General features: G+C 36.9%; 4 protein-coding genes, 1 long non-coding RNA gene and 2 pseudogenes across 5 annotated transcripts; 5 read left to right on the top strand and 2 right to left on the bottom strand.

Moving 5' to 3' along the window:
* Window positions 1-1670: 1670 nt before the first annotated feature.
* LOC116134470 (protein DETOXIFICATION 45, chloroplastic-like) lies at window positions 1671-5935 on the top strand. The gene is made up of 15 exons (XM_031420160.1): window positions 1671-1962; window positions 2389-2692; window positions 2829-2974; window positions 3384-3524; window positions 3657-3808; window positions 4077-4212; window positions 4324-4420; window positions 4510-4610; window positions 4701-4864; window positions 4941-5012; window positions 5107-5223; window positions 5324-5419; window positions 5500-5621; window positions 5724-5787; window positions 5880-5935. The coding sequence occupies exons 2-15, from the start codon at window positions 2403-2405 to the stop codon at window positions 5889-5891; spliced, it is 1710 nt and encodes a 569-aa protein (XP_031276020.1). The 5' UTR covers window positions 1671-1962; window positions 2389-2402; the 3' UTR covers window positions 5892-5935.
* A 593-nt stretch (window positions 5936-6528) lies between these two features.
* Window positions 6529-9421, top strand: LOC116134471 (protein STRICTOSIDINE SYNTHASE-LIKE 7-like). Its single transcript, XM_031420161.1, has 4 exons — window positions 6529-7119; window positions 8377-8684; window positions 8758-8890; window positions 8991-9421. The coding sequence occupies exons 1-4, from the start codon at window positions 6676-6678 to the stop codon at window positions 9258-9260; spliced, it is 1155 nt and encodes a 384-aa protein (XP_031276021.1). The 5' UTR covers window positions 6529-6675; the 3' UTR covers window positions 9261-9421.
* A 116-nt stretch (window positions 9422-9537) lies between these two features.
* On the top strand, window positions 9538-11159 carry LOC116134504 (annotated as a pseudogene).
* A 38-nt stretch (window positions 11160-11197) lies between these two features.
* LOC116134503 lies at window positions 11198-13532 on the bottom strand (annotated as a pseudogene).
* A 3270-nt stretch (window positions 13533-16802) lies between these two features.
* Window positions 16803-16978, top strand: LOC116134493. Its single transcript, XR_004128748.1, has 2 exons — window positions 16803-16857; window positions 16939-16978. It is a non-coding gene; the product is annotated as an uncharacterized LOC116134493 (long non-coding RNA).
* Window positions 16979-21133: 4155 nt separating this feature from the next.
* On the bottom strand, window positions 21134-21952 carry LOC116134502 (probable acyl-activating enzyme 2). The gene has a single exon (XM_031420198.1). The coding sequence runs from the start codon at window positions 21920-21922 to the stop codon at window positions 21134-21136; it is 789 nt and encodes a 262-aa protein (XP_031276058.1). The 5' UTR covers window positions 21923-21952.
* A 575-nt stretch (window positions 21953-22527) lies between these two features.
* On the top strand, window positions 22528-24978 carry LOC116134501 (protein STRICTOSIDINE SYNTHASE-LIKE 7-like). Its single transcript, XM_031420197.1, has 4 exons — window positions 22528-22971; window positions 24034-24341; window positions 24439-24559; window positions 24660-24978. Exons 1-4 carry the CDS (start codon window positions 22528-22530, stop codon window positions 24927-24929), a joined length of 1143 nt encoding a protein of 380 aa, XP_031276057.1. The 3' UTR covers window positions 24930-24978.
* The last annotated feature ends 79 nt before the right edge of the window (window positions 24979-25057 follow it).

Raw genomic sequence — 25057 nt, 5'->3', positions numbered from 1 at the left:
TCCCATGTAATATGAACAACATAATTCACTTAGCAACAGAAAGGATCTACTTCAGGATGAGCATTGCCACATGGGCAGAAGAGAGGCCCTACAATACTGCCTGCCACTCTCTTCAATAATTTCGGAGCCAGTCAGCTTCATCAATGATATATACCAGTGTGGTTTATCTAGATCTAAAAGAAACATAGTCCCATACTTCTAACATGAAAATCTGAGAATTTTACAGAGATATTCTGGACTGTAGAGATGCCCCAGAAATGGCTTAAAAGTAACAGAGGAAGATAGTGAAAAAAATTCAGAAATCTAAAAGCATTTTGGAGCATTGTCTATTCAATCACGCGTACTGATGTGACCAGCACTCATTAAATGTCACATCTTACCCGTGATTATTGTGACAATTTTTTCTCTCGTTTATCTTAATAATAATTAAATATGATTCTGGATACTGTCAGAGAGACATTGTTGGTGTGGTATCAATATTGAATTCTTAGAGTGAGACAAAATGCTGAGTTGGGTTATTCGGAACCTTTCATTATCTTTCTACTGAAAGATTGAAAAAACTACTGCCAACAATTTCAGAGCATTGAAAAAACTACTGCCAACAATTTCAGAGCCTTTAAATTCTAAAAGATGACAGCATCAAAAGATCTATTCCGTTGAACTTATAACCATATAAGTTAGCATAACACCAACAGAAATTTGAAGACTTAATGACTGGCAATGAATGATGGCGATTAGAAATTAAGCCTTCAATCATGCAGGTTGTGGGGTTGGGGAAGACTAGAATCTAATTTAGGAATTAAATATGTTCTCCATGGACCTTACAAAAAGCCAATAAAAGAGCTGCAAATGTAATAACTTTGGAGGGCCACATTACAGGATTTTAGCTACAATTATCAGAAAGCAACCTTAAAAAAATGCAAAGCCTCATGATCCATGTGCGTTAAGAATTATTGAGGGGCCATGTCGCAATTATTCACACTCTCAAGTCACTCTCATGGTGGCTGATTCACAGTAGATTTTCTGACAGCACTACCCTCAGCCCTCAGGTAACTTAATCTATAAGACTTAGAAATTAACTGGAGTATGCAGGCCAACTTGTGCGTCTTGATTAATCTTTTGGGGTCCTAAAATTAATAGTTGGATAAATCCTTTCAATGATCATCTCTATTAACAATGAATCAAACTTAGGACTTCTTAAATAATATACCCAAAAGTCTTAGTTGACCGTTAAATCACTCAATGATGATTAATGGACATTGTTTCGACCATTCATCTAAACCATTAGATCATAGTCCAATCAATCTTTCCATCATAATTTAAACATCCCATTAAAAAAATATGCAGAAATTAGACCATCCAAGAGCTAGTTGATGGGGGAATCAATCTTTAAACCATGATTCACAAGTTTCATTAAAAAAATAAGTAAAGACGTTCCGTTAAAATAATATGTGAAAACTAGACTACCCAGTAACTGGGTGACACAAAAATCTTAACATCACATGGAAATTGGCAAAAGAAAATCATATGTATTAGTACCATACAATGACAACAAAAACACCACGTGGCCTGTTTGATCTTCCATGTTACCAGTGAAACGTGTTGCTTTCTAGACGGTTGTGCTTATAAATTATAAGTTTCCCATTGATATGAAGAATATACGAGGTTGATGTGAGTTGTATGCTACAAATTTTGATTGCAGTAACTTACCAAATCCCTGTTTCCCTACAATACAATACCATTTTCTTGTGATAAGCGTATCAAAATGAATCCCTGCTGCTAAAAAGCCCACACCTGTTCTCTGACATCAAGGCAACTCACTTGAATCTTCTGAATATATATTAATCTCTTCCCACGATTGCAGTTATTGTTATTAAACTTCTCTTTATTTCATTCCGAGATTGCTCTGCCTCTGCCTCGGCCTCTGCCTCTGCCTCTGCCTCCAACTGAAACTCTTCAGGTGGTCTCTCACTCTTACCACATTGTTTATATTCTTTTGTGTGTTTTATGCTTGTTAAGTTAGTTGAGTTGAAACTCTTAGCTTGCCTTTTTTTTTTCTTCTTTTCATTGTTCTAAGTACACTGCAAGTTTGTACTGAAAAGAGGAAATGGTTTATGTTTTTTCAGTTTCAAAAGTTATCTGAAGAGAGTTTTCCCTTCAATTTAGCAACATTATCGTGTATGGTTCCGGCTTTTGTTGAATAGGGTCTCTCATAAGCAACACAGTTATTAAAGTTGTCTCATTTTTTTGATAATTTCTCACAGGCCTCAGCAACCAAACTGAAATACCAAAAAAAAAAATTCTTTTTTTTTTTTTTAATCCAGTAGTGTAGGGAATTGAATGTGTTCTTTGGTTGATTGACACAGATTTTGTGTAATATAAGCAGGTAAATTATCGACAAAATGGCAGTCTCTCAGTTGATGGGAGGACCATCATGCGGGATTACTGGTAAAAGTGTCGAAGAAAGAGCAATTAAGAAACTTGGCAAGCCTTTTGCTGGAAAAGGTGCCGCAAAAGCTCATCAGAATTTTCGTTTTGCTGGGACTAACAGGGGGGGTCTTAGCTTCGATAATGTCATTAAGTGTTGTGGATCAATCAGCAGTCAAGATACTTCAGATTTTATTCGAATCAGTCCTAGTGTTGGGGAGAGATTCGCATCTAACAGTGGAGCCGAACTGAGCAAGGAAAAGTTGTAAGATTTCTCTTTTATTTTCTTCTTTTTTTCATCTCTTTCTGAAGTTTACATGAATAAGTTGATACTGCACCTTATCTGGTAATGCTTCACCATCGGATGAGCATGATAATTGAAACTGTGGACTAATTTCCAGTGAGTCAAGGGTGGCACCAGCTACCAGTCAATCGCCTTCTCAGAATGTCCAAATGGATCTTATAATGCTTTCTATACCTGCGATTGCTGGACAAGCAATTGAGCCCTTAGCACAACTGATGGAAACAGCTTATATTGGTAAACTGGGTAAGTTGTTCTTTCTTATTCTCAGCCTGCTGTTTTACTGGGGCTTCTGGAGTTGTTGAATACTTAATGAATTTGACATGGGACAATCTGAGAAAAATAGCATGTGATTGAGGGCTTGATTTCACTTCCTACTAATCAAATTGTCTAGATTACTCTATTATCAAAATATTATCTGGACTAGGCATAGCTAAACTCATATATAATTGGATTCTTCTTATCACTGTTGTGGAACATTCCTGCTATTGGTGCTTTGTTACCATGCCCCAGAGGCTGCATGTTGGTTTGCTGAAGAGCTGAAACAGATCTTATTGTCATGATCCGTTGCTTTCAGAACAGTTAATGTTGCATGCTTAAAACTATCCTCTTGTTTTTCTTGAGCTCTTATATACTTACTGTACAAAAAAAAAAGGTGCCTTGGAGTTGGCATCCGCGGGTATTTCCGTATCGATATTCAACATCCTCTCAAAGGTATTCAATATTCCTCTTCTCAATGTGGCAACGTCTTTTGTGGCTGAAGACATCTCAAAGAATGCAAAGGAGTCTAATTCAGGTGAAACTACATGGAAAAGTCTTCAAATGAACTCTTCTGCACATATTGAGTTCTTTCCCTATTTTGTACCTTTCAGTCAAAACTACTTGACTTGAAACTTGCTTATAAGAACATGAGCTTACTCATATGCAGATAGTAACTTTATGAACGCAAAGGACAACGACAGAAAGCTTCTCCCTTCTGTCTCTAGTGCCTTAGTTTTAGCATTTGCAATCGGCGTCTCTGAGGCTCTAGCAATGTATTTTGGATCCGGAGTGTTTCTTAACTTGATGGGAATATCATCTGTAAGTTGAACTTCTTTCATTATTTCAGTTGTATATCATTGCATGGTTCTGTTATTTTTTCTTCATTTTTTTTTTTTCCAGCTGATCACGTTTAAACACTAATTCCAATTGTGGGACTACTAACTCCTGTCTGTCACAGATCCCATTGTCCAAAATATGCTGTTTGCCAACTCTTAACTTTCATTCTGAGTTCATTCAATTTTTATATGCATAATTTGCCATTTACAGTGACAGGGGAGGACTATTTCTTAATCATTTTAATGGACAGGCTTCATCCATGCGTGTTCCAGCGCAACGATTTCTGTGTCTAAGAGCAATTGGTGCCCCTGCAGTGGTAGTTTATCTAGCCATTCAGGGCATATTCCGCGGGTTTAAGGATACAAGGACTCCTGTATTATGTCTAGGCAAGTTTCTGGTCTGCCTCCTGAGATTATTACAAAGAATAATCTGTTGCATTTCATATATTCCTAACTTATACTAGAAGAAAGGTAATTGATTTTAATGATACTTTGCAGGATTGGGAAATTTTGCGGCTGTAGTAATGTTCCCTATACTCATGAACTATTGTCAGTTGGGTGTCACTGGTGCAGCCATTTCCACTGTTATATCTCAGTATGTTCTCCCATTGTTTGAAGTTTTCTTTTTCCTTCACCATGCTAATTAAACTGATCAATTACTGCTATTTGCTTCAAATTTTTCAGATACATTGTCGCTTTCTTGATGATTTGGTATCTTAACAAAAGGACTGTTTTATTGGTTCCCAACATGAAGTGTTTGCAGTTTGGTGACTACCTAAAATCTGGTAATTGTCTTTCATTTAGCTACTTATAATTAACTTACATTTCGCTATTTATCGTGCTGCAAACTATAATGAAATGAACCTTGTGTTCAGGTGGTCTTCTTCTTGGAAGAACTCTTGCTTGTGTCTTGACAGTAACTTTGAGCACATCAATGGCTGCTCGCCAAGGGGCTATAGCTATGGCAGCTCATCAGATATGTCTACAAGTCTGGTTATCCGTGTCTCTTCTTGCAGATGCACAAGCTGCATCTAGTCAGGTAAATATTACTTGCCCTCTTGTCTCATCTTTCTGTAAAGCACATTTCTTCACCAATAGGCTTCTATCATTTGCAGGCTCTCATTGCAAGTTATCTTTCTAAGGGACAGTACAACACAGTTAAAGAGATTACGCATTTCGCCTTAAAGGTTACTTCTATGCTTCGGCTCAGCCAATTCTCATGACAAGTTCCATTAATTTCTTACAGAAATTGATGTTATGTTTCTGCATATTTTTCTACAGACTGGATTGTTTACTGGTGTTTCTCTAGCTCTCATTTTGGGCACTTCTTTTAATTACATCGCCACATTGTTCACCAATGACTCACAAGTACTTGGAATTATCAGATCCCTCATAGTAGTATGTATCTGCCAACCGCAATCACCTTCTCTTTTGTTTATATTTTCCAGGCTTCAAAATGTTCATCTAATTAACGAATTTCCATCCAAATTTTCTGCAGTTCCTCTGTATCTGTGAGCCCATCACTTGTATGGCCTACATTTTTGATGGTCTGCATTATGGTGTTTCTGACTTTTCATATATTGCTTTCACCACGGTAAACTTTACACCTTTCAGAAAAATTTTACTCTGTCACATTTACAGAATGTTAAAATATTTCTAAACGATGATTTACAGATGGCGATAGCTGCAATTTCTTGTGCATTCTTGCTCTATGCTCCTAATGTCATCGGTCTTTCGGGCGTTTGGATCGGTTTGACAATTTTCATGGGCCTGCGTGTAATTACTGGATATATGAGGTACTTTTTTAATTTTTAAATTAAGAACCTCTTATGGTGTGACCTCTTAAGGTTTTCAAAATAACAAAAATCCCCTTACAGTCAATATGTTTGTTTAATCAGATTATATTCAAAGAATGGTCCCTGGTGGTTCTTACAGAAGAAGGATGAGGCACCAAAACTTGAGGTAGGTGATTCTTTATCTATATATATTTTACTATTAATGACGTTAAATTGAAATTATTATAATTAATGATTTTGAATTTACATTTTCTTCAGGTTGTCATCTGAAATGGAAGATGATGATGCTTACAACTACGAGCAGCAGCAGCAGCAGCAGCTTTTAGATGATAATTAAGCTGTCTTAGTTATCCGCAAATAATTAAAAAAGATTGCTGCTATTGCTAATTGATGTTTAAATAAGTAACTTATGTTTAAAATATATATTTATATATATAAAATTATTGTTATTTATATGAATCAATTCTTCTCAAACCATCACTGGGTGGTTTAGTGGTCAATTAGGACTCTTAAAAGTATTAATCAAGAGGTCATGAATTCGATCTACCTAGATTTCTAATAGAGGTAACGACTGAAAGTTCGATCCAGTTAGGTTGTTAATAGAGAACCAAGGGGATTTATCTAGAGTTCAACCCAAAATTCTTGATATAGGATAAATTCATCGTTTTCAATTTTCAGAATTGTAACCAACTTAGGTATAATAAGTTTATAACAATAATTTAATAAAAAAAAAAAAATTTTAATAATTTCATAAACATGGCTTTAAACAAGAAAGACTTTGACCAGTCAGCATTAATGGCGAATTAAATACGCAGATGATCTTGTGGTGCTGCCCAGCAAACTAGGCCCATAATCCTGTACATTATATTTAATTACATATCATAATCACAATTTTCTTTATTTAATTACACGCTAATTAAATATTAATAATGGGCTCGATATCTTCAGCGTCCCTACGTACAGAAAGACATAAAATTAAAGTTAAAAAAGAACGTTCACTCGTTCAGGATACCCTGCAACTTGCTCACCAAGCTCTCACTCTTCGTCATCATCGATGGCCAACTCGGCCTCGGACTCAGCTTCCCCTCCCCACCACCGACCCCAACAAGAACACGCACCCCCAAGATTGTCATGGCGTTCTACTCTGCTGTTTACATTCCTGGCTCCTGTTATAGCCGCCGTGGTGCTCTACCGACTCGATTCATTTGACCCGGCTCACATGCCTGTCGACGACCTCACTTATCCGGGATTGAAAGTGTCGAAGCGTAACGATCGCATGTTGCAAGGAGCGGAACTGCTGGGCCTGGGAGTCCTCCGGGGACCTGAAGATATTGTTTATGACTCTCGGTTTAACGTCGTTTACACGGGTTGTGAAGACGGGTGGATCAAACGAGTCACGCTCAATAACTCGGTGATTGAGAAGTGGATCAACACCGGCGGTAGACCGCTTGGACTAGCTCTTCGACATAACGAATTCATCGTTGCTGATGCTTACAAGGTCAGCCACCTTCTTTTTATTATTTTTATTTTTATGATAACCATTCATTATTTTTTTTTTTTTTCAACTATTTATATCTCTGATTTTACGTCAATATATATATTATGAATATGAAGATATCAAAATTTATGAAATAAATACGTTCAATTTATATATATATATCCCGGGCCTTGTGTTTAAGTCAAAAGAGAAAGAGATTAGCTATACTCTGATATTTTGTGGTCAGGAAGAGGTAATCCCTTGTGGTTGGATAGCAAGCTCAAACCAGGAGTATTGTGTCAACTCGGCAATTATCGGGTTTATCCCAAAACACGATGAAAACAAAGAAAATGATTTTATGTTAAAGTTGGAAATATATAAAAACGTATTTTAATTTTTAATACTAAGTAAAATAAATAAATATGTACGTACTAAGTTGAAACTGTGGAGGAAGAATCCGGAAGCAAACGAAGTCCACAATTCGGATAAGGTTGAATTAATCAGTTGGGATGGGATAAGATTAAATATCATATAAAATACAATACAGTATAAATATCTAAGAGTCTTTTTATTATTTTGAATAGGATTTTATGAATAATATTGAGTAGTTGAATAGGGAAGTATTACGAAATAAAATTTATAAATTTATAAAAAATCTCCTAGATTTGCTAATTTAACTAAACATCCCAATATATAAAATTTTATAAAATGACAAAACACCTCCACCACCCACAGTGTCAGATTCTGGTCATCACCATCGAAATTTGGTCGAAAAATTGCGTAATGATACATACCGGTTGGATCTGACAGGTATAGCGTTGATATGGTATTTTTTGGCCAGATCCACCACGGATCTGGCCTAAAAAGGCCAGATCAATGGCCATATGTGGCCGTCGACGGACGCAAAAGTCTATCTAACGGCCAAAGAAATGGCTGTCGTTAATTGGTGAATTATCGATCAGTTTCGATCATGGTGTAGACCGCTGTGACAGATTCCGACTACCACCGACGGTGGTTGTCGGAATCTGGTAAGTATGGGTTTAGGGGGTGTTTTTGTTAATTTTTAAATTTTTTTTGGGTGTATTTATGAAATTAATAAATTTAAAGGGTCTAAATTAATTAAAAAATATAGTAATATTTATCAAATAATGTGTCAAACAATAGGAAAATGGGTGGAAATATGGAAACAAAGGCGCCCTAAATTAAGTTGACTGATTCAAGTGAATGAATTGAAACAGTAAATTAACGTTGAAATGTTGGGTGTGAATGATGTAACAGGGGCTGCTGAAGATAAATGGAAATGAAATAATTGAGCTGCTAACGGATGAGGCAGAGGGTCAAAAGTTCAAGCTGACCGATGCTGTAGAAATTGCTGAAGATGGCATCATATATTTTACAGATGCTTCATATAAATATAATTTAGCTGATTATATCTGGGACATTTTAGAGGGCAAACCTTTTGGCAGATTACTGAGTTTTGATCCTGTAACGAAGGAGACCAAGGTGTTGCTTCATCATCTCTACTTCGCCAATGGAATCACAATCTCTCCGGATCAATCTTTTCTAGTGTTTTGTGAAACCCCTATGTATGTTTTTCGAGCTATTCCTTTCATTTTCAGAATTTCATCAGTTTTCTTCTCAAATGCGCTGATATTTCAGGAGAAGGTGCAGTAAGTATTATATTAAAGGGAAGGAATCAGGACGTGTGGAAAAGTTCATTGAGAATTTGCCTGGCTTTCCTGATAACATTCACTATGATGGCCAAGGTCTTTACTGGATTGCAATCGCCTCGGTACGTAAAGCAGTTCTCTTCATTTATTTTCTGAGATTCTGGTGTTATCATTCATCGTTTGTAGCACATTATCAATACGTTTTTGCAATTATATGTGCAGGAATTCTCGAAATTCTGGGCTCTGGCGATTAGATACCCTGTCATCCGAAAGTTTGTCGGAATTGTGCTTAAATACATGGGGCTACCACAAATGACCAAAAATGGTGGGGCTGTGGCTGTTGATTTGGAAGGAAAATCGATTGCTCACTATCACGATCCTGGAATACCAATAATTTCTAGTGCGATCAAGATTGGAGATCATCTGTACTGTGGTTCCGTAGACAACCACTACATGCTGCGTCTCGACCTGAATCAATATCCCGCCGTATGAATGAGTAATCCTCAATGTGATCTGATCACAAATGATATTACTTTCAGCTGAATAATAATAACATTTCCAAAACAGATGCATTGAGTAATCCTCAATCCTTAAAATCTTTTATATTACATTTTTGTTTTTAATTACAAAGTGAAATATTTTATTTTTTTTAATTATATTTCTCCATCGATTGTTTATCACATGTTAGATCGTTCCAAGTGTTTATATGATCCTATTTGGAAACCAGATAAGAATTTCAAATAATTAATAAATTTTTCTTAGAAAATTTAGTTTATTTTAATAATCTCTAATTTCATAAATTCTATTAGGATTACCATTAAACTACGTCCAGCCCGGGGTGGCTCACAAAATTTTTCAAAAATTTATAGAAATTTACCAATGTAGTCCCATTAAATTCAGCTTTTACGTTATGATTCTGTTCAGTTTTTTAACTTAATACTTTAACCCCATAAATGTAACTTTATAATTTTATGGCCCCTCATTATTTGAACATTACATTTTGGCCCAGAGAAAAAATTTGCAATCTCTATATTGACCTTTAGTGTCCATCCTATAAACATATAGGTCTTCAAGTCTTGTTTCAACTTTACCACTTCCCCTGAATCGCCTCTCCACTTACCAACCTCCCATTATCACCTTCAACAATGTCCAACTCAGACCCCTAAACAGCTTCACTACCCAACATCAACACGCCGCTAAATGGTTGTGGCGTTCTCCCCTTGTGTTTTCCTTCATGATTCCTTTAATAGCCGCCATGTTGCTCTACCAACTCGACTTCTTCCTGCCAGCTCACATGCCTGTCCACGACTTCACTTATCCGGGATTGAAAGCGTTGAAGCGTAACGATCACATGTTGCAAGGAGCGGAACTGCTAGGCCTGGGAGTCCTCCGGGGACCTGAAGATATTGTTTATGACTCTCAGATTCAGTCTAACGTCCTCTGCACGGGTTGTGAAGATGGGCGGATCAAACGAGTGACGCTCAAAAACTCGGTGACTGAGAACTGGATCAGCGCAGGCGGGAGACCACTTGGACTCGCTCTTCGAGATAACAAATGCTGTAGAAATTGCTGAAGATGGCATGATATATTTTACAGGTGCTTCATAAAAATATAAATTATCTGATCATTTATGGGACTTTTTGGAGGATAAGCCCTTCGGCAGATTATTGAGTTTTGATCCTGTAACAAAGAAGACCAAGGTGTTGCTTCATCATCTCTACGTCGCCAATGGAGTCACGGTTTCTCCGGATCAAACTTTTCTAGTTTTTCTGTGAGACCCCCATGTATGTTTTGAAGCACTTACTTTCATCAGTTTTTTTGTTTTCCAACTGTCTCAAATGGGCTAATTTTTGCAGGAGAAGGTACAGTAAGTATCACATTAAAGGGAAGGAATCCGGACGCCCGGAAAAGTTTATTGAGAATTTGCCTGGCATCCCTGATAACATTCACTATGATGGACAGGGCCTTTACTGGATTGCTTTTGCCTTGGTAAAGAGAAATCCTCTTCAAGAGATCAGCTGTTATCTTCATCATTTGTAGCATTTGCATCAATCTTTTGTATATCAATGAATAAACATTACCATCATTTGAGTTACTAACACTTTTCTGGAATTATGTAGGAATTCAAAAAACTCTGGGATTTAACATTTCTATACCCGTTCATCCGAAAGTTTGCAGGAATTTGGAACAAATACATGGGATTGCCAGGAAAATGCTGGGGTTATGGCTGTTGATTTGGAAGGAAAACCAATTGCTCACTATCATGATCCTGGAATACCAATGATTTCCAGTGGGATCAAGATTGGGGATCATCTATACTGTGGTTCCATATGCAATCCCTACATTCTGAGCCTTGACTTGAATCAACATCCGGCACATGAAACCACATGAAAGAATAATCTCCAGTATGATCACAAATGGCATTACTTTCAGCTGCATAATAGCAACTTCAACACAAATGCAATACGAGGTACAAATTGAAATTATGGCTCTACAATTTTTGAAGAATATAATAATTTGAGTTAAAGTACAAGGTAAGCAATATCTGCCAAACAAACATGGCTGTTTCCTTGTTTTAGTGTCAGAAAGGCTCCCCAAAGCCTTGCTTTTTTCTCAGTATAAACTTCTGCACTTTCCCAGTTGAAGTTCTTGGCAAATCTTCAAAAATGACTGTCCGGGGAGCCATGTAATGTGGCAAGCGATCCGGCAAAACTGGATTATTTCTTCAGCATCAACATCAATCCTCCTTTAACTTTACAAATGCACAAGGTGTTTGTCCCCAGTGATTATCTGGTCTAGCCACAACTGCAGCCTCAAGAACGGCTGGATGACTAAACAAACTGTCTCTATCTCAACCGGGCTTATATTCTCTCCACCAAAATTATAATATCTTTCAAGCGATCCTTTATTTCTATATATCCATTAGGATGCTTCACGGCAAGATCCCCACTTCGAAACCAACCACCTCTAAAAGCTTCCTCTGTTGCTTTCAAGTCTTTAAGGTATCCACTCATTACAGTGTTTCCTCTAAACATGATTTCACCCATTGTTTTACCATCAGCTGGTAACTTTCCACGGAGACAGATCTCTTACATCAACCCTCCAAACCAAGATGCTGCATTCCCTGTCGGGCTCTGATCCTTGATTGCTCTTCTAGAGGTAGGAATTCCATTCAGGTTGCCATGTGCAGTAAACTCCAGACCATATTTTCTGTAAGCCATACAGTGAGTTACGCTAAACACCAACTCTTCCATCTTAGAAGGATTTGTGGAGGTGGAGGTGAACCGCCCGTTGCAATTTCCACCTTGTGGGAAGGGGCCTCTGGTCACTCTTAGGTGAATTCACAATCATGTTAAGAACAGTTGGTGCTCCTCCCATGTGTTACATTATGCAAAGCTATACTCTCAAATATGCTCTTCGGACGACTCTTCTGGGCATATGTTAGTGCCACCCTGAGCTGCCACTCCCCAAGGGAGGCACCACCCTTGCAGTGAAACATAGGCACAGTCCACAGTAAACAGGCATTACACCCATCCCATGAAGAAAAACTGTTGCAAGGAATTGAGATAGGCTCCCTTTGACTAAACAACCCCTTTAGGTTGTGACGTTGTTCCAGAAGTTAATTTACACTAATAGGATCCCATTCATTATCTGGTCGTCTTATTTCAAATCCGCTTCACCGTTTCAAGCAGACTTTCATAATCATAACCTTGTATTGATTTGTATGAGATGACATATCAGTTTCAGAAATTAAGACTAAAATGGGTGGTTTTGCTTGTGCCTTTACAAGAAGATCAAGTGCTCCACTAGCATTGGAAGTAATTGGTAGTCTACAAATATAATCTTTGCTTCACATGTCTAAGTAAGACTGACACATTGCTGAGTCGTGGCGTGAATTAAGCGGGCATAGAACCGCCCCAGCCATTGGAACTGCAAAATGCAGCCATACATGCAGGAACATTAGGTGCGAGGTGCAACCTGCATGCTTACATTGTTACAGTTGCAAACAAGAGGATAGGCAGACTGTCATAAATTCAAAACCAGAACTGATTCTGTTCAGATGTACTCAAATATTAAAGTAGTTCAATATGACAATAAAAAAATAAAGATTCAAGCTCGGGATCCACACACTCTCATGATCAGTTTCTGAAGATGACCATGTATCTACCATTCCTTCACAAACTACCTCCAATCCCCTTCCCAAAATAAATAATTAAAGAAAGCTAGACAAACGAATCAGAAAAACCAACAACTAATCTATTTATTCGTTTAATTTAGCAACTAAGTGAGCCCCATTCTTAGCAAAGTCAAATGATAAGGTCAGCTGAATCTAAAGTCTATTGTTTCAATTGTCACACTCCACATGCTTACTTCTTCAACTAATTAGAGTTGGATAAGGCCTTTTTTTCATCCATAAAAATCCATTACACAGGCACTTAAATGAACTCCAAAATGGATTATCAGAAAGAAAAACTTGTAAGATTTGGCTAATTGATCAAATCAAATCAAATTCTTGAAATCAATCAAGCAATAACTCAATATCAGATCAATAGGTTGATGAAACCAACTCACAACATCTCCAGGAAATTCCCAGCCGGGTCAGAGCGAAGCGATTTGAGGCACGTTTATGGGTTTACTCCAGGTGAACTTCAAAGAACCATACACAAGTGACGTTCTGTCTCTGTAAACCTTTGCTGACCTCTCCAAGAAGGTTATTGGAGTCAAAGGAGCAAAATTTGCCGAGCAACGAACCAGACCCTCCATTGATTTCCATGATTCTGGTTCTAAGTCAGCTCCAAACCGAGAGAACCCACGATAGTTTGAGCTATGAAACGAGGAATGAGATAGTCCATGAATTCTTGAAAAAATTGTTCATGCTGGTGAAGTGAAAGATCCAAGGAAAAAAATATTATACGTGCTTAAGAGTTTGTTGTATCCTCTTCAATGGAGAAACTGAACTGAAATGCGGACCAAATTTTTCAAGTGAGAACGCGAAGATGTCAATGAATGGTAAACTCTGTTCTGACACGATAGATGATTATATAATGAAAACGGACAAATTACTGGGGACGAAATTGTCACTTTGTCTGATACGATGTCGGTGGGACAACAATATAGAGACATCTTCATTTAATTAGATAATCAATGATTTATTTAATTATAATTTATAATTATCTTAACGATCTGACATGAACATAACGTGCTAATCTTAGACATATAAATGAAAGGAAGAATGACAATTTCCACCCTTTATTATTTGACTTTATTGAGATATGTTGCCTATAGGTAAAGCTAAAAAATATCTTTTACTATTGATTATGTTTTCAGTAAGCTGAATAACATTTTCTCACTCAAACTTATTAATATATTTTCACTCCTAATTGGTTTATATTAATTTTAAGATTAATAAAAAATTAAAAATAAATAAAATAAACATGGACTCGCCACCACGGTTGCCGCAACACAACCATGTTGTTGGGTTGATTGTTGGACATCTATCCAATCACAAACGAGGAAACCATTTGAGAGCTATTCCTAAAAAGCTAAGACTATTTTGTGAAATACTTTTGTGTCTTTTTCCGACGAAACAACTTCACCAAAGGACTCCTTGTTTACATGTTGGATAGATCACTGTGATTATCCAAGCATCAACGAATGTGGTGACTCGTCGTCAGTGACTAAACCCAGATCTTGCATCAGTGGTTATCAAAAAAGCTTCACCAGGGAATCCTCGTTTACCACGTGGATAACGCTACCCATACTATCAACAACACCGACATGTGGTCGACATCGCGAAGATTGTACCCAAATCTTCAATGGTGGTTGCGACATAACACATAGCCAATTTTTATTTTCATCGATTTTTTAAAAGTTAAATTAAAAAATTGAAATTGAGGGAGTTTAAATAACTAATTCTCAGTTGGTGAAGGTAATTTTTTATGTGTTTGTAATTTAAGGTGTGAAGAATATTACCTTATAATATATATTGTGCAAATTGACAGAAAGCCCTTTCCGTTAAAACTAATGCTTATTTTAACATGCTGAGAAATTTTTTTTTTTTTTTTTTTAAACCTTTGGTAGGAAACTTACTTATGCCTAACCTTGGGTGGAAATTAGAGATGAGTCTTTTTCTCGCCCCACCTTGCCCCGAATAGATAGGGATCGAGGGAATGATAGATCGCGATGCGAGCCCCGACGACACCGACCCCGACCCGACCCAGTAAATAACCATACTACCCTTGATATTTATAGAATTACAGAATTGCCCTTTGTATATATACGCACTTTTTCCACCACCCAACGCTAATTACATTTTCCGCAGCCGACGCCGCTCTCCACTTCTCCACCTGCCTCTCCGGGATCTAACTCCAGGTTTTTGTTTTTTTAATTTCATCCATTATCTATTTGTACTTCCTCTTGCGACGAAACTGAGAAAGTGAGAAGATTAAGGCACCTTGTGGCCAAATAGTGTTTACGGTGGTGGGACTCTTCTTCCCTTAGTGCCGTCGGTTGGAAGGAATCAGAAAAGCAGGAGTGAAGAGGCGGACCAAGACAGGAAGACGATCAGTTTGCAATTTCTCGACAATATTTTGCTGGGAGCCTTAAAGATGCTGCTAAGAGTATTGGCGGTAGGGAAATTTTTAATTACGATGAAAATCACATAATCTTGTTTCAATTGTATAGAAAATTTATATTTGTTCAGATAATTAAGGCCTAACTTGCTGCTATAGTGCTATCTTTGATTTTGGGGGAACACACTTGATACCTTGAATCCTGGAGCTTGAATATCAAGTTTTCTGAGCATAATAAATTTTTTTATTGCGTATGGTAATAGCATTTTGAGCCATTTTATTCTTTTGGGTTTCGTTTAGTTTCTTTAGCTTAACTTACTACAAGCACTGAAATAATCAATAGTGATTTTGGAAAATTCAGAACATGCGATAGTGGAGTAAAAATGCATACTATAATTTTTTTTGTTCTTAAAACTTGTTTGTTCATGTCAAAGCCTATGCTTCTTGGTGATGAGATTTTGGTATCGTGATGATATTGATGATAGTTTATATGTTAAAGCCGGAGTGCACGGTATTGACTATGACATGGCACCTCAGTCACCATTGTGTTATTGTACATGCTGCAGACGTATGGAATGTTTTACACTTAGTAATACAATGCTAAATATGATAACTTATGGTTGTGTGTTGCTAAGTTGACAATGTGTTTGAAAATTTATGCAATATCGATATCATATTTCTGAAATAGTGCCTCCATGTGGATTTGAGCTGGCAACCAAACTGATGGTGTTTGTTACTGACAGATATGTTAAGTCTGAATCTAGTTTTGTGGGTAAATCCTTTAGAGCCTTTTGCAGAAGATGCTATTTGAAGAGGTATGCTATATGCACAAATATTGTTGAAGATTTTTTATTTTTTTAACATATGAATCCTTTTAACTTTTTGGCCTACGTGAAATGAAGGCAAAGGAGGAAAAGGCTGAGAGGGAAACAAAATGTGTGAAGGCCATATCCAATCCTCACAACAGGGAGATGCCATCAGGAAGAGATCGCAAGCATGTAGTTTTCTCCCTCTGCTTGAATTTGTTATTAGTTCATGTGGATGTGATTAAGTCAGTGTCTTTCAATAAGTCATGATAAACAACTGCATATTTTAAAATCATCAGTAACAATATCTGGGTATATTTGTCGGTATCAACTTTGAGAGTAATTCTGACATGATTTTTTTTTTTTTTTTCTTTTTCAAAGAACACCATGGTATCAGTTTCCATACACTGTGGAATTAATAAATGTACGTTTACATATATATATTATTTGGCTTTATCATTAACAAGTACTACTGGGTTTGGATCATAGTACAGAACCATTAATCTGTGTAATGGACACATGATTTTACTTCTTATGCTGATTTTGCCACCCTTTATATTAATTACTTATTTACTTTTATTATTTACAAAGTAGTATCAAGCATCATTGATGCAGACAACTAACAGTTTACTTTGTTCAGATATATAAACGAGATAGATTTTCCATCATTGAGAGAATACAATGATTACTTGGAGGAAGTGGAGGATATGAGTAAACCTCCAATCACCCAAATATCTATCCTACTGAGATTCTATTTGCAAGAAGCTATTTTGACATGAAGCTTTATATGAGTATTTAACTTGATTGAAGGAATAGATGTACAAGCTATTGAGAAAAATTCAGCAATACCAAAAAGAAAATGCTGACAAATAATGTCAATCAAGCTCGAAAGTGTATTGTATTTTAATATTTTTTCTTACTGTACATCCTCTACAATTCCCGTTATGACAGGTGATTCAATTTGGCATTTCTTCTTTGATTTATGTCACAGAAATTACAGTGAATGTGTGTTTTGTTTTTGATTCTAGCCTTAGTTAATTGGAGATATTATCTACAAAAATTTGCTTAGAAGTTATTAATTTTAGATACTGATCCTAATCAAACACGAAGAACTAGCAGCAGCTCTGCAGCAAGCAAAGGAAATCCTGCACAGAATGATATGATGGGGTAGGAAAGATTTATTTATTTATTAGTTAGGTTTTGTCTTGATTACCTGAGTCCTCTTGTGACTTGTTTTCTTAAAAGGTTAACAAAAGTCATTCGTTATCTCTAATTTGTTATTCTTTATGAGTCATGTCTACTTCTTCATTTTTATAGATATTTTTTTCTTTCTTTCTTTCGAATTGGTTATCAATGGGTGTATTGAGATTACTGGTCACTGGATTGATCTACTGTGTCATTATTACTCCCTTAAAGCGTTGAAGGATTTTAAATTTGACAGCTGTACTACTTTCCAACATTGAACTTTGACTGTTTAATATACCATCCTAACGAAACAGAAAAAATAACCTCAAAGACAGATTAGTCTAGAACCCTTTCTGATTCCATGTTGATGAGAAAAGAGAGCTGTCTTCAAGCTCCTTTCTAGTAGAAACCCTGAAAGAGCAACGAAGTAAATTTTAAACCAATTGTTAACCTTGTCTTGTTTCCTTAAAAAATAATGTACTTCACTCCTGCCAAATAACCCAAAACAAGGCCAAAATTGAAAACCTCCATAAGTGTTTGCCTTCTGCTTTACCAGATAGACATTTGTTCAGTTTTATTTATTTAAAGTTTTTAATTGATCCATGTTATCCTACATGCAAATATGAATCCTTTTTGAGTGGAGCTGCTGTTACGAGCAATTATATAATTTTTACTGTACTTGAAAGCATTAATGCTGTCATTCTGAAAACCCATGTAAGGTTCCAAGCCTTCTAAATCTTGGATCAAATGTGACTGAATTGTACTTATCTATTTCTTCAAGTAAATACTTATTTTGATATATTTTTGTGTGTCGCTTGTTGCATATCTTGCATGTTAGGCTAAATGCATCTGTTGCCATTTGTTCCTGTGTGTGGATATATATCCTGCAAAACCAATCCTATCAAGGATTGCCTTTTCACCAGTATTCTTTATCAATAGCTTATCTTTACAAACTCTTTCTTCTACTTTTCCTAGCTGAGGAGTGACAACTAAAACATGCAGTTTAGGTTGAAATCTGAATGACATCTTTCAAAGGGATATTCAGTTTCCCTTTTTCTGTAGCCATTTTTTTACTAGCTCCCAAACTCGAACATTCACTAATAATTTTTTTGAAGAAGTCTCTATTCTTCTATTATCTCTGATCCTGATCTGCCCTTAGTGGGAATTCAGGAATCTGTCCACACAAATATCTTATTTTATTTGTTTTCACCTTGAACATTCATTTACTAATTTTTTTTTTTGCTGAGACAGGCCCCGCCAGAGTTCCAACAGGCATTGGTGTTGATACACGGGACAATACTCCTACACTTGCTGGAGGGCAGCCACACCAACAGGCATGGTCCCAACCAGTACCACTTCCAGGGGGCTTGGACATTCACGTTTATTCTTTTGATGATGAGGATATGAAGCTTCGAGCAAGAGGGGGTGGAAAGGCAGGAGGATGGAGTATAGACTGAGCAAGAAAAGGTTCTCGAGGAAGCTTTTCAAGCATTTGGATTTAATTTCTCAGTGCATACCCTTATGTCGTGAAGGCGTCATGACCATGATTGATTCCTCAAACACCATTCTCGTACCGTCTTCATCAATTAGGCAACAAATATTTCCTTCAGAGTTTATCATTGAGTGAAACTAGTTTAAATCATTCAAGTGACACATTTCACATGTAATTGAGGTGAAAGAACTGATGCCCCATTTAGGCCTACCATAGAGTTTGTTGCATGATTTTATTGAGCTATGTAACAAAGTTCATTGCCACAAATTTGATACAAAACCCATCAAAGGTTGGTGATAATTTTGCCTTTCATTGTCTTTAAAAGCATGCAAATGGCATTGTGAGAGGATTGTTTGTGTTTGTCAATAACAAAATACTAGACAAAAGATCCATTAATATGAGATTATAAGTTTTTGATTGTCACTACATGCTTAGATCCATTTTATTTTCACCCCAAAGCATATGAAAACATTACAAACTATCCTCACCTTTGGTCGGATGGTAAACCTAAGGTCTGTTTGGTTTGTTATTTTGGATAAGATTTTGGAAATGTATTAGGTTGTTAAATAGGGTGATTATATGAGGTAAAATTTAAAAATTAACAAAAAAACCTCATAGGTTTGCTAATTTAACTAAACACCTATATATAAAATTTTTGTAAATGATAAAACACCCCCAACCACCCCACCCACAGTGTCAGATTCCGGCCACCGCCGAGTCTGGTCGGAATCTGGCTTTATGATGCAACCAGTCGGATTTGACCAGTCGTGCGTCGATCTGGCCTTTTCTGGCCAGATCCACCACGGATCGGCTCGGAAAATGCTAGATTTGGTCGTCGACGGCAGCAAAAGGCCAGATCTGGTCGTCAACAGCCGCAAAACCAGATCTGGTAGTCAGAGACGCTGTCGTTGACCGTCAACGATGCATTTCTTTGGCCGTCGCTGAAAGCCAAATCAGCGAATTATTGGCCAGTTCCGATCATTTTACGCTGTTGTGATAGATTCGGCAATCACCCACGGTGGTTGCCAAAATCTGGCAACTATGGGTGGGTGGAGATATTTTTGTTATTTTTTAAACTTTTTTTTCTGTGGGTGTTTAATTAAATTAATAAGCTTAAGGGGTCTAAAAGTAATTAAATATAATATAATAGTATTTCCTAAATTAAACAAACAATTTTTTTGGGAATAGGGCAGAAAAATAAAGAACCAAACGGCCCGTTATTGGGGTTATTATATCCGGGGATCTTGTGTTTGGGTCGTAAGAGAATATCTACCACATTTGTGTAATTACCTTGGTCCATAGGTTTGTAAGGTATTCGTGATCCTAAGGATTAGACATGTTTTAATGTAAGCCTGAATACCTTAAATACCTTAAAAAAAAAAAAAAATTACAAACTCAAATATTTATGCCTAGTTCAGCATTTATTTCAGAATTGTTAATGCAGAAATTGCCCATCATATACAATGAAAAAGGTGTGATGATTGGAGAGGTTAGGGTTTTGCAGGTGGAAAACGCCGGGGATTAGGAAAACACTGGGTGCTTTTGGTTTAGTATTTCTACCTATATTCACAATCCTATTCCCCAAATATTGTTTGGCACATTATTCCAGAAATATTAATGAATTTTTTTAATTACTCTTAGACCCCTTAAGTTTATTAATTTTACTAAATACCCCCAGAAAAAAGTTTAAAAATTAGCAAAAACACCCCCACCCATCCATACTTGTCAGATTCCGGCAACCACCGTCGGTGGTAGCCAGAATCTGTCACAACGGCTTAAACCAAGCCCGGAACTAATTGGTTATTCACCGATCTGGCCTTTTCCTGCCAGATCCACGGAAAAGGCCAAACCTGGCCGTCAATGACGGCCAAAGAAATGGTCGTCGTTGATGGTCAACGATGGCCAAAACTTGGCCATCGTTGACCGAAAACAAACAGCCACATCTTTGGCCGTCGTGGACCTTTACGGCCATCGACAACCACATTTGGGCGTAGATCTGGCCTTTTTCGGCTAGATCCGTGGTGGATCTGACCGGAAAAGGCCATAGCAATGCGTTACGACACAGATCCCATTGATCTGTGTTGTAACAAAATTTTTCGGCCAGATTCCGACGGTGGTGACCGAAATCTGGCACTAAGGGTGGTGGGAGTATTTTTATCATTTTGCATATTGGGGTGTTTAATTAAATTAGCAAATCTTAAAGTTTTTTATAAATTTTTAAATTTTATGTCATAATACTCCCCTATTCAACTACCCAAAATTATTCCTAAAATCCTATCTAAAATAATGACTCAAACGCGCCCACAGATTTTAATGAGCTGCAGAGCAAGCCCATGAAGTTGAGCTTGTGTTAAAAGACACAANACCCAACTCTTCCATCTTAGAAAGGATTTGTGGAGGTGGAGGTGAACCGCCCGTTGCAATTTCCACCTTGTGAGGAAGGGGCCTCTGGTCACTCTTAGGTGAATTCACAATCATGTTAAGAACAGTTGGTGCTCCTCCCATGTGTGTTACATTATGCAAAGCTATACTCTCAAATATGCTCTTCGGAGCGACTCTTCTGAGGCATATGTTAGTGCCACCCTGAGCTGCCACTCCCCAAGGGAGGCACCACCCGTTGCAGTGAAACATAGGCACAGTCCACAGGTAAACAGGCATTATACCCATCCCATGAAGAAAAACTGTTGCAAGGGAATTGAGATAGGCTCCCCTGTGACTATAAACAACCCCTTTAGGTTGTGACGTTGTTCCAGAAGTATAATTTACACTAATAGGATCCCATTCATTATCTGGTCGTCTTATTTCAAATCCGCTATCACCTGTTTCAAGCAGACTTTCATAATCATAACCATTTGTAGTTGAGTTTGTATGAGATGACATATTAGTTTCAGAAATTAAGACTAAAATGGGTGGTTTTGCTTGTGCCTTTACAAGAAGATCAAGTGCTCCACTAGCAATTGGAAGTAATTGGTAGTCTACAAATATAATTTTTGCTTCACAATGTCTAAGTAAGACTGATACCATTGCTGAGTCGTGGCGTGAATTAAGCGGGCATAGAACCGCCCCAGCCATTGGAACTGCAAAATGCAGCTCATACATTGCACGAACATTAAGTGCGATGGTCGCAACCTGTATATGTTCGATCCATCTAAGTTGCTGATAAGGGTGGTCATTGAGAGTTTAATTTACCCAGGTTGTGTAGGATTTACCCAGAGTTTGATCAATCTAAATAAATACATATATATATATATATATATTATAACAATTCACCAATATAACGATATAGGATAAATTCAACTTCTATCGCTTTCAACTTTCATAATCGTAACCAACTTAGGTATTTCTAACGATAATTTAATAAAAATAAATGGAGATTTTAGTAATTTCATAAACATGGCTATAAACAAGAAAGACTTTGACCGATCAGCAATAATGGCTAGCCAAATACGCAGATGATCTTGTCGTTCTGGTGCTCGTGACTCCTGTCGTGCTGCCCACCTAACTAGGCCCATAATCCTGTGTATTATATTTAATTACATTTCTTTATTTAATTAAAGGCTAATTAAATATTAATAATGGATTCGATATCTTCAGCGTCCCTGCCCCTACGTACAGAAAGACAAAAAATTAAAGTCAAAACTTAACGTTCAGGATATCCTGCAACTTGCTCATCAAGCTCTCACTCTCACTCTTCGGCATCATCGATGGCCAACTCGGCCTCTGACTCAGCTTCCCCTCCCCAACACCGTCCCCAACAAGAACACGCCCCCCCAAGATGGTTATGGCGTTCCACTCTTCTGTTTACATTCCTGGCTCCTGTTATAGCCGCCGTGGTGCTCTACCGATTAGATTCATTTGACCCGGCTCACATGGCAGTCGACGACCTCACTTATCCGGGATTGAAAGTGTTGAAGCGTAACGATCGCATGTTGCAAGGAGCGGAACTGCTGGGCCTGGGAGTCCTCCGGGGACCTGAAGATATTGTTTATGACTCTCGGTTTAACGTCGTTTACACGGGTTGTGAAGACGGGTGGATCAAACGAGTCACGCTCAATAACTCGGTGATTGAGAAATGGATCAACACCGGCGGTAGACCGCTTGGACTAGCTCTTCGACATAACGAATTCATCGTTGCTGATGCTTACAAGGTCAGCCACCTTCTTTTTATTATTTTTATTTTTATGATAACCATTCATTATTATTATTTTTTTAACTATTTATATCTCTGATTTTACGTCAATTTATATATTATGAATATGAAGATATCAAAATTTATGAAATAAATACGTTGAAATTATGTTTTATATACATAATCTCTCATGGTAAGTTGCAAGCCCTTTAAGCACAGGTTTATTATATTCAAAGGTCGTGTGTTTGAGTCAAAAGAAAATAAGATTAATTATACTCAAAGATCATGTGTTCAAGTCAGTCAGGGAGAGATAACCTCTTTTCCTTGGATAGCAAGCTCAAACCAGGAGTTTTGTGTCGCGTAGGCAATTATCGAGCTTATCCCAAAATATTATGAAAACAAAAAAAAAAAAAAAATGATTTTATGTTAAAGTTTGAAATATATAAAAACGTATTTTAATTTTTAATACTGAGTAAAATAAATAAATATATACGTACTAAGTTGAAACTTTGAAGGCAGAATCCGGAAGCAAACGAAGTTTAATCAGTTGGGATGGGATAATATTAAATATCATATAAAAATACAATACAGCTTGTTTGACAAGTTATTTCTATCCATATTTCTAATTTTATTTCTAAAATACTTATTTAGCAAAAATATTAGTATATTTTTTAATTACTTTTAAACCCTTTAAGTTTATTAATTTCATTAAATATTTTTAGAAAAAAAGTTTAAAAATTAATAAAAACACCCCTACTCACCCATACTTGCAAGATTCCGACAACCATTGTCGGTGGTAGCCGGAATCTGGCACTGCAGGTGCGTGGGGGTGTTTTTATTATTTTATAAAATTTTAATGTATTAGGGTGTTTAGTTAAATTAGCAAATCTATGGGATTTTTTGGTAAATTTTTAAATTTTACATCGTAATACTCCTTTATTCAACTATCTAATATTATTCTCAAAATTATATCCAAAATAATAAATCAAACGGATAAATAGCTAAATTAAGTTGACTGATTCAATTGAATGAATTGAAACGGTAAATAAAGTTGAAATATTTGGTGTGAATGATATAACAGGGGCTGCTGAAGATAAATGGAAATGAATTAATTGAGCTGCTAACGGATGAGGCAGAGGGTCAAAAGTTCAAGCTGACCGATGCTGTAGAAATTGCTGAAGATGGCATCATATATTTTACAGATGCTTCATATAAATATAATTTAGCTGATTATATCTGGGACATTTTAGAGGGCAAACCTTTTGGCAGATTACTGAGTTTTGATCCTGTAACGAAGGAGACCAAGGTGTTGCTTCATAATCTCTACTTCGCCAATGGAATCACAATCTCTCCGGATCAATCTTTTCTAGTGTTTTGTGAAACCCCTATGTATGTTTTTCGAGCTATTCCTTTTATTATCAGAATTTCTTCAGTTTTCTGTTTTCAACTCTTCTCAGATGAGCTGATATTTCAGGAAAAGCTGCAGTAAGTATTATATTAAAGGGAAGGAATCAGGACGTGTGGAAAAGTTCATTGAGAATTTGCCTGGCTTTCCTGATAACATTCACTATGACAGCCAAGGTCTTTACTGGATTGCAATTGCCTCGGTACGTAAAGCAGTTCACTTCATTTATTTTCTGAGATTCTGGTGTTATCATTCATCGTTTGTAGCCCATCATCAATACGTTTTTGCAATTATATGTGCAGGAATTCTCGAAATTCTGGGATCTGGCGTTAAGATACCCTGTCATCCAAAAGGTTGCCGGAATTGTGCTTAAATACATGTGGCTACCACAAATGACCAAAGATGGTGGGGCTGTGGCTGTTGATTTGGAAGGAAAATCGATTGCTCACTATCACGATCCTGGAATACCAATAATTTCTAGTGCGATCAAGATTGGAGATCATCTGTACTGTGGTTCCCTAGACAACCACTACATACTGCGTCTCGACGTGAATCAATATCCCGCGGTATGAATGAGTAATCCTCAATGTGATCTGATCACAAATGATATCACTTTCAGCTGCATAATACCATGTACGAATTGAGTAATCCTTAAAATATTTGAGTGCTTGTTTTGTTATTTCAAACCTTATTCCCCATC

Source organism: Pistacia vera, unplaced genomic scaffold (genome assembly GCF_008641045.1).
Source record: "Pistacia vera cultivar Batoury unplaced genomic scaffold, PisVer_v2 Contig289, whole genome shotgun sequence".
NCBI classification, from domain to species: Eukaryota; Viridiplantae; Streptophyta; class Magnoliopsida; order Sapindales; family Anacardiaceae; genus Pistacia; species Pistacia vera.
The sequence above is the reverse complement of the archived record's forward strand: the minus strand, read 5'-3'. Positions and strand labels throughout refer to the sequence as shown.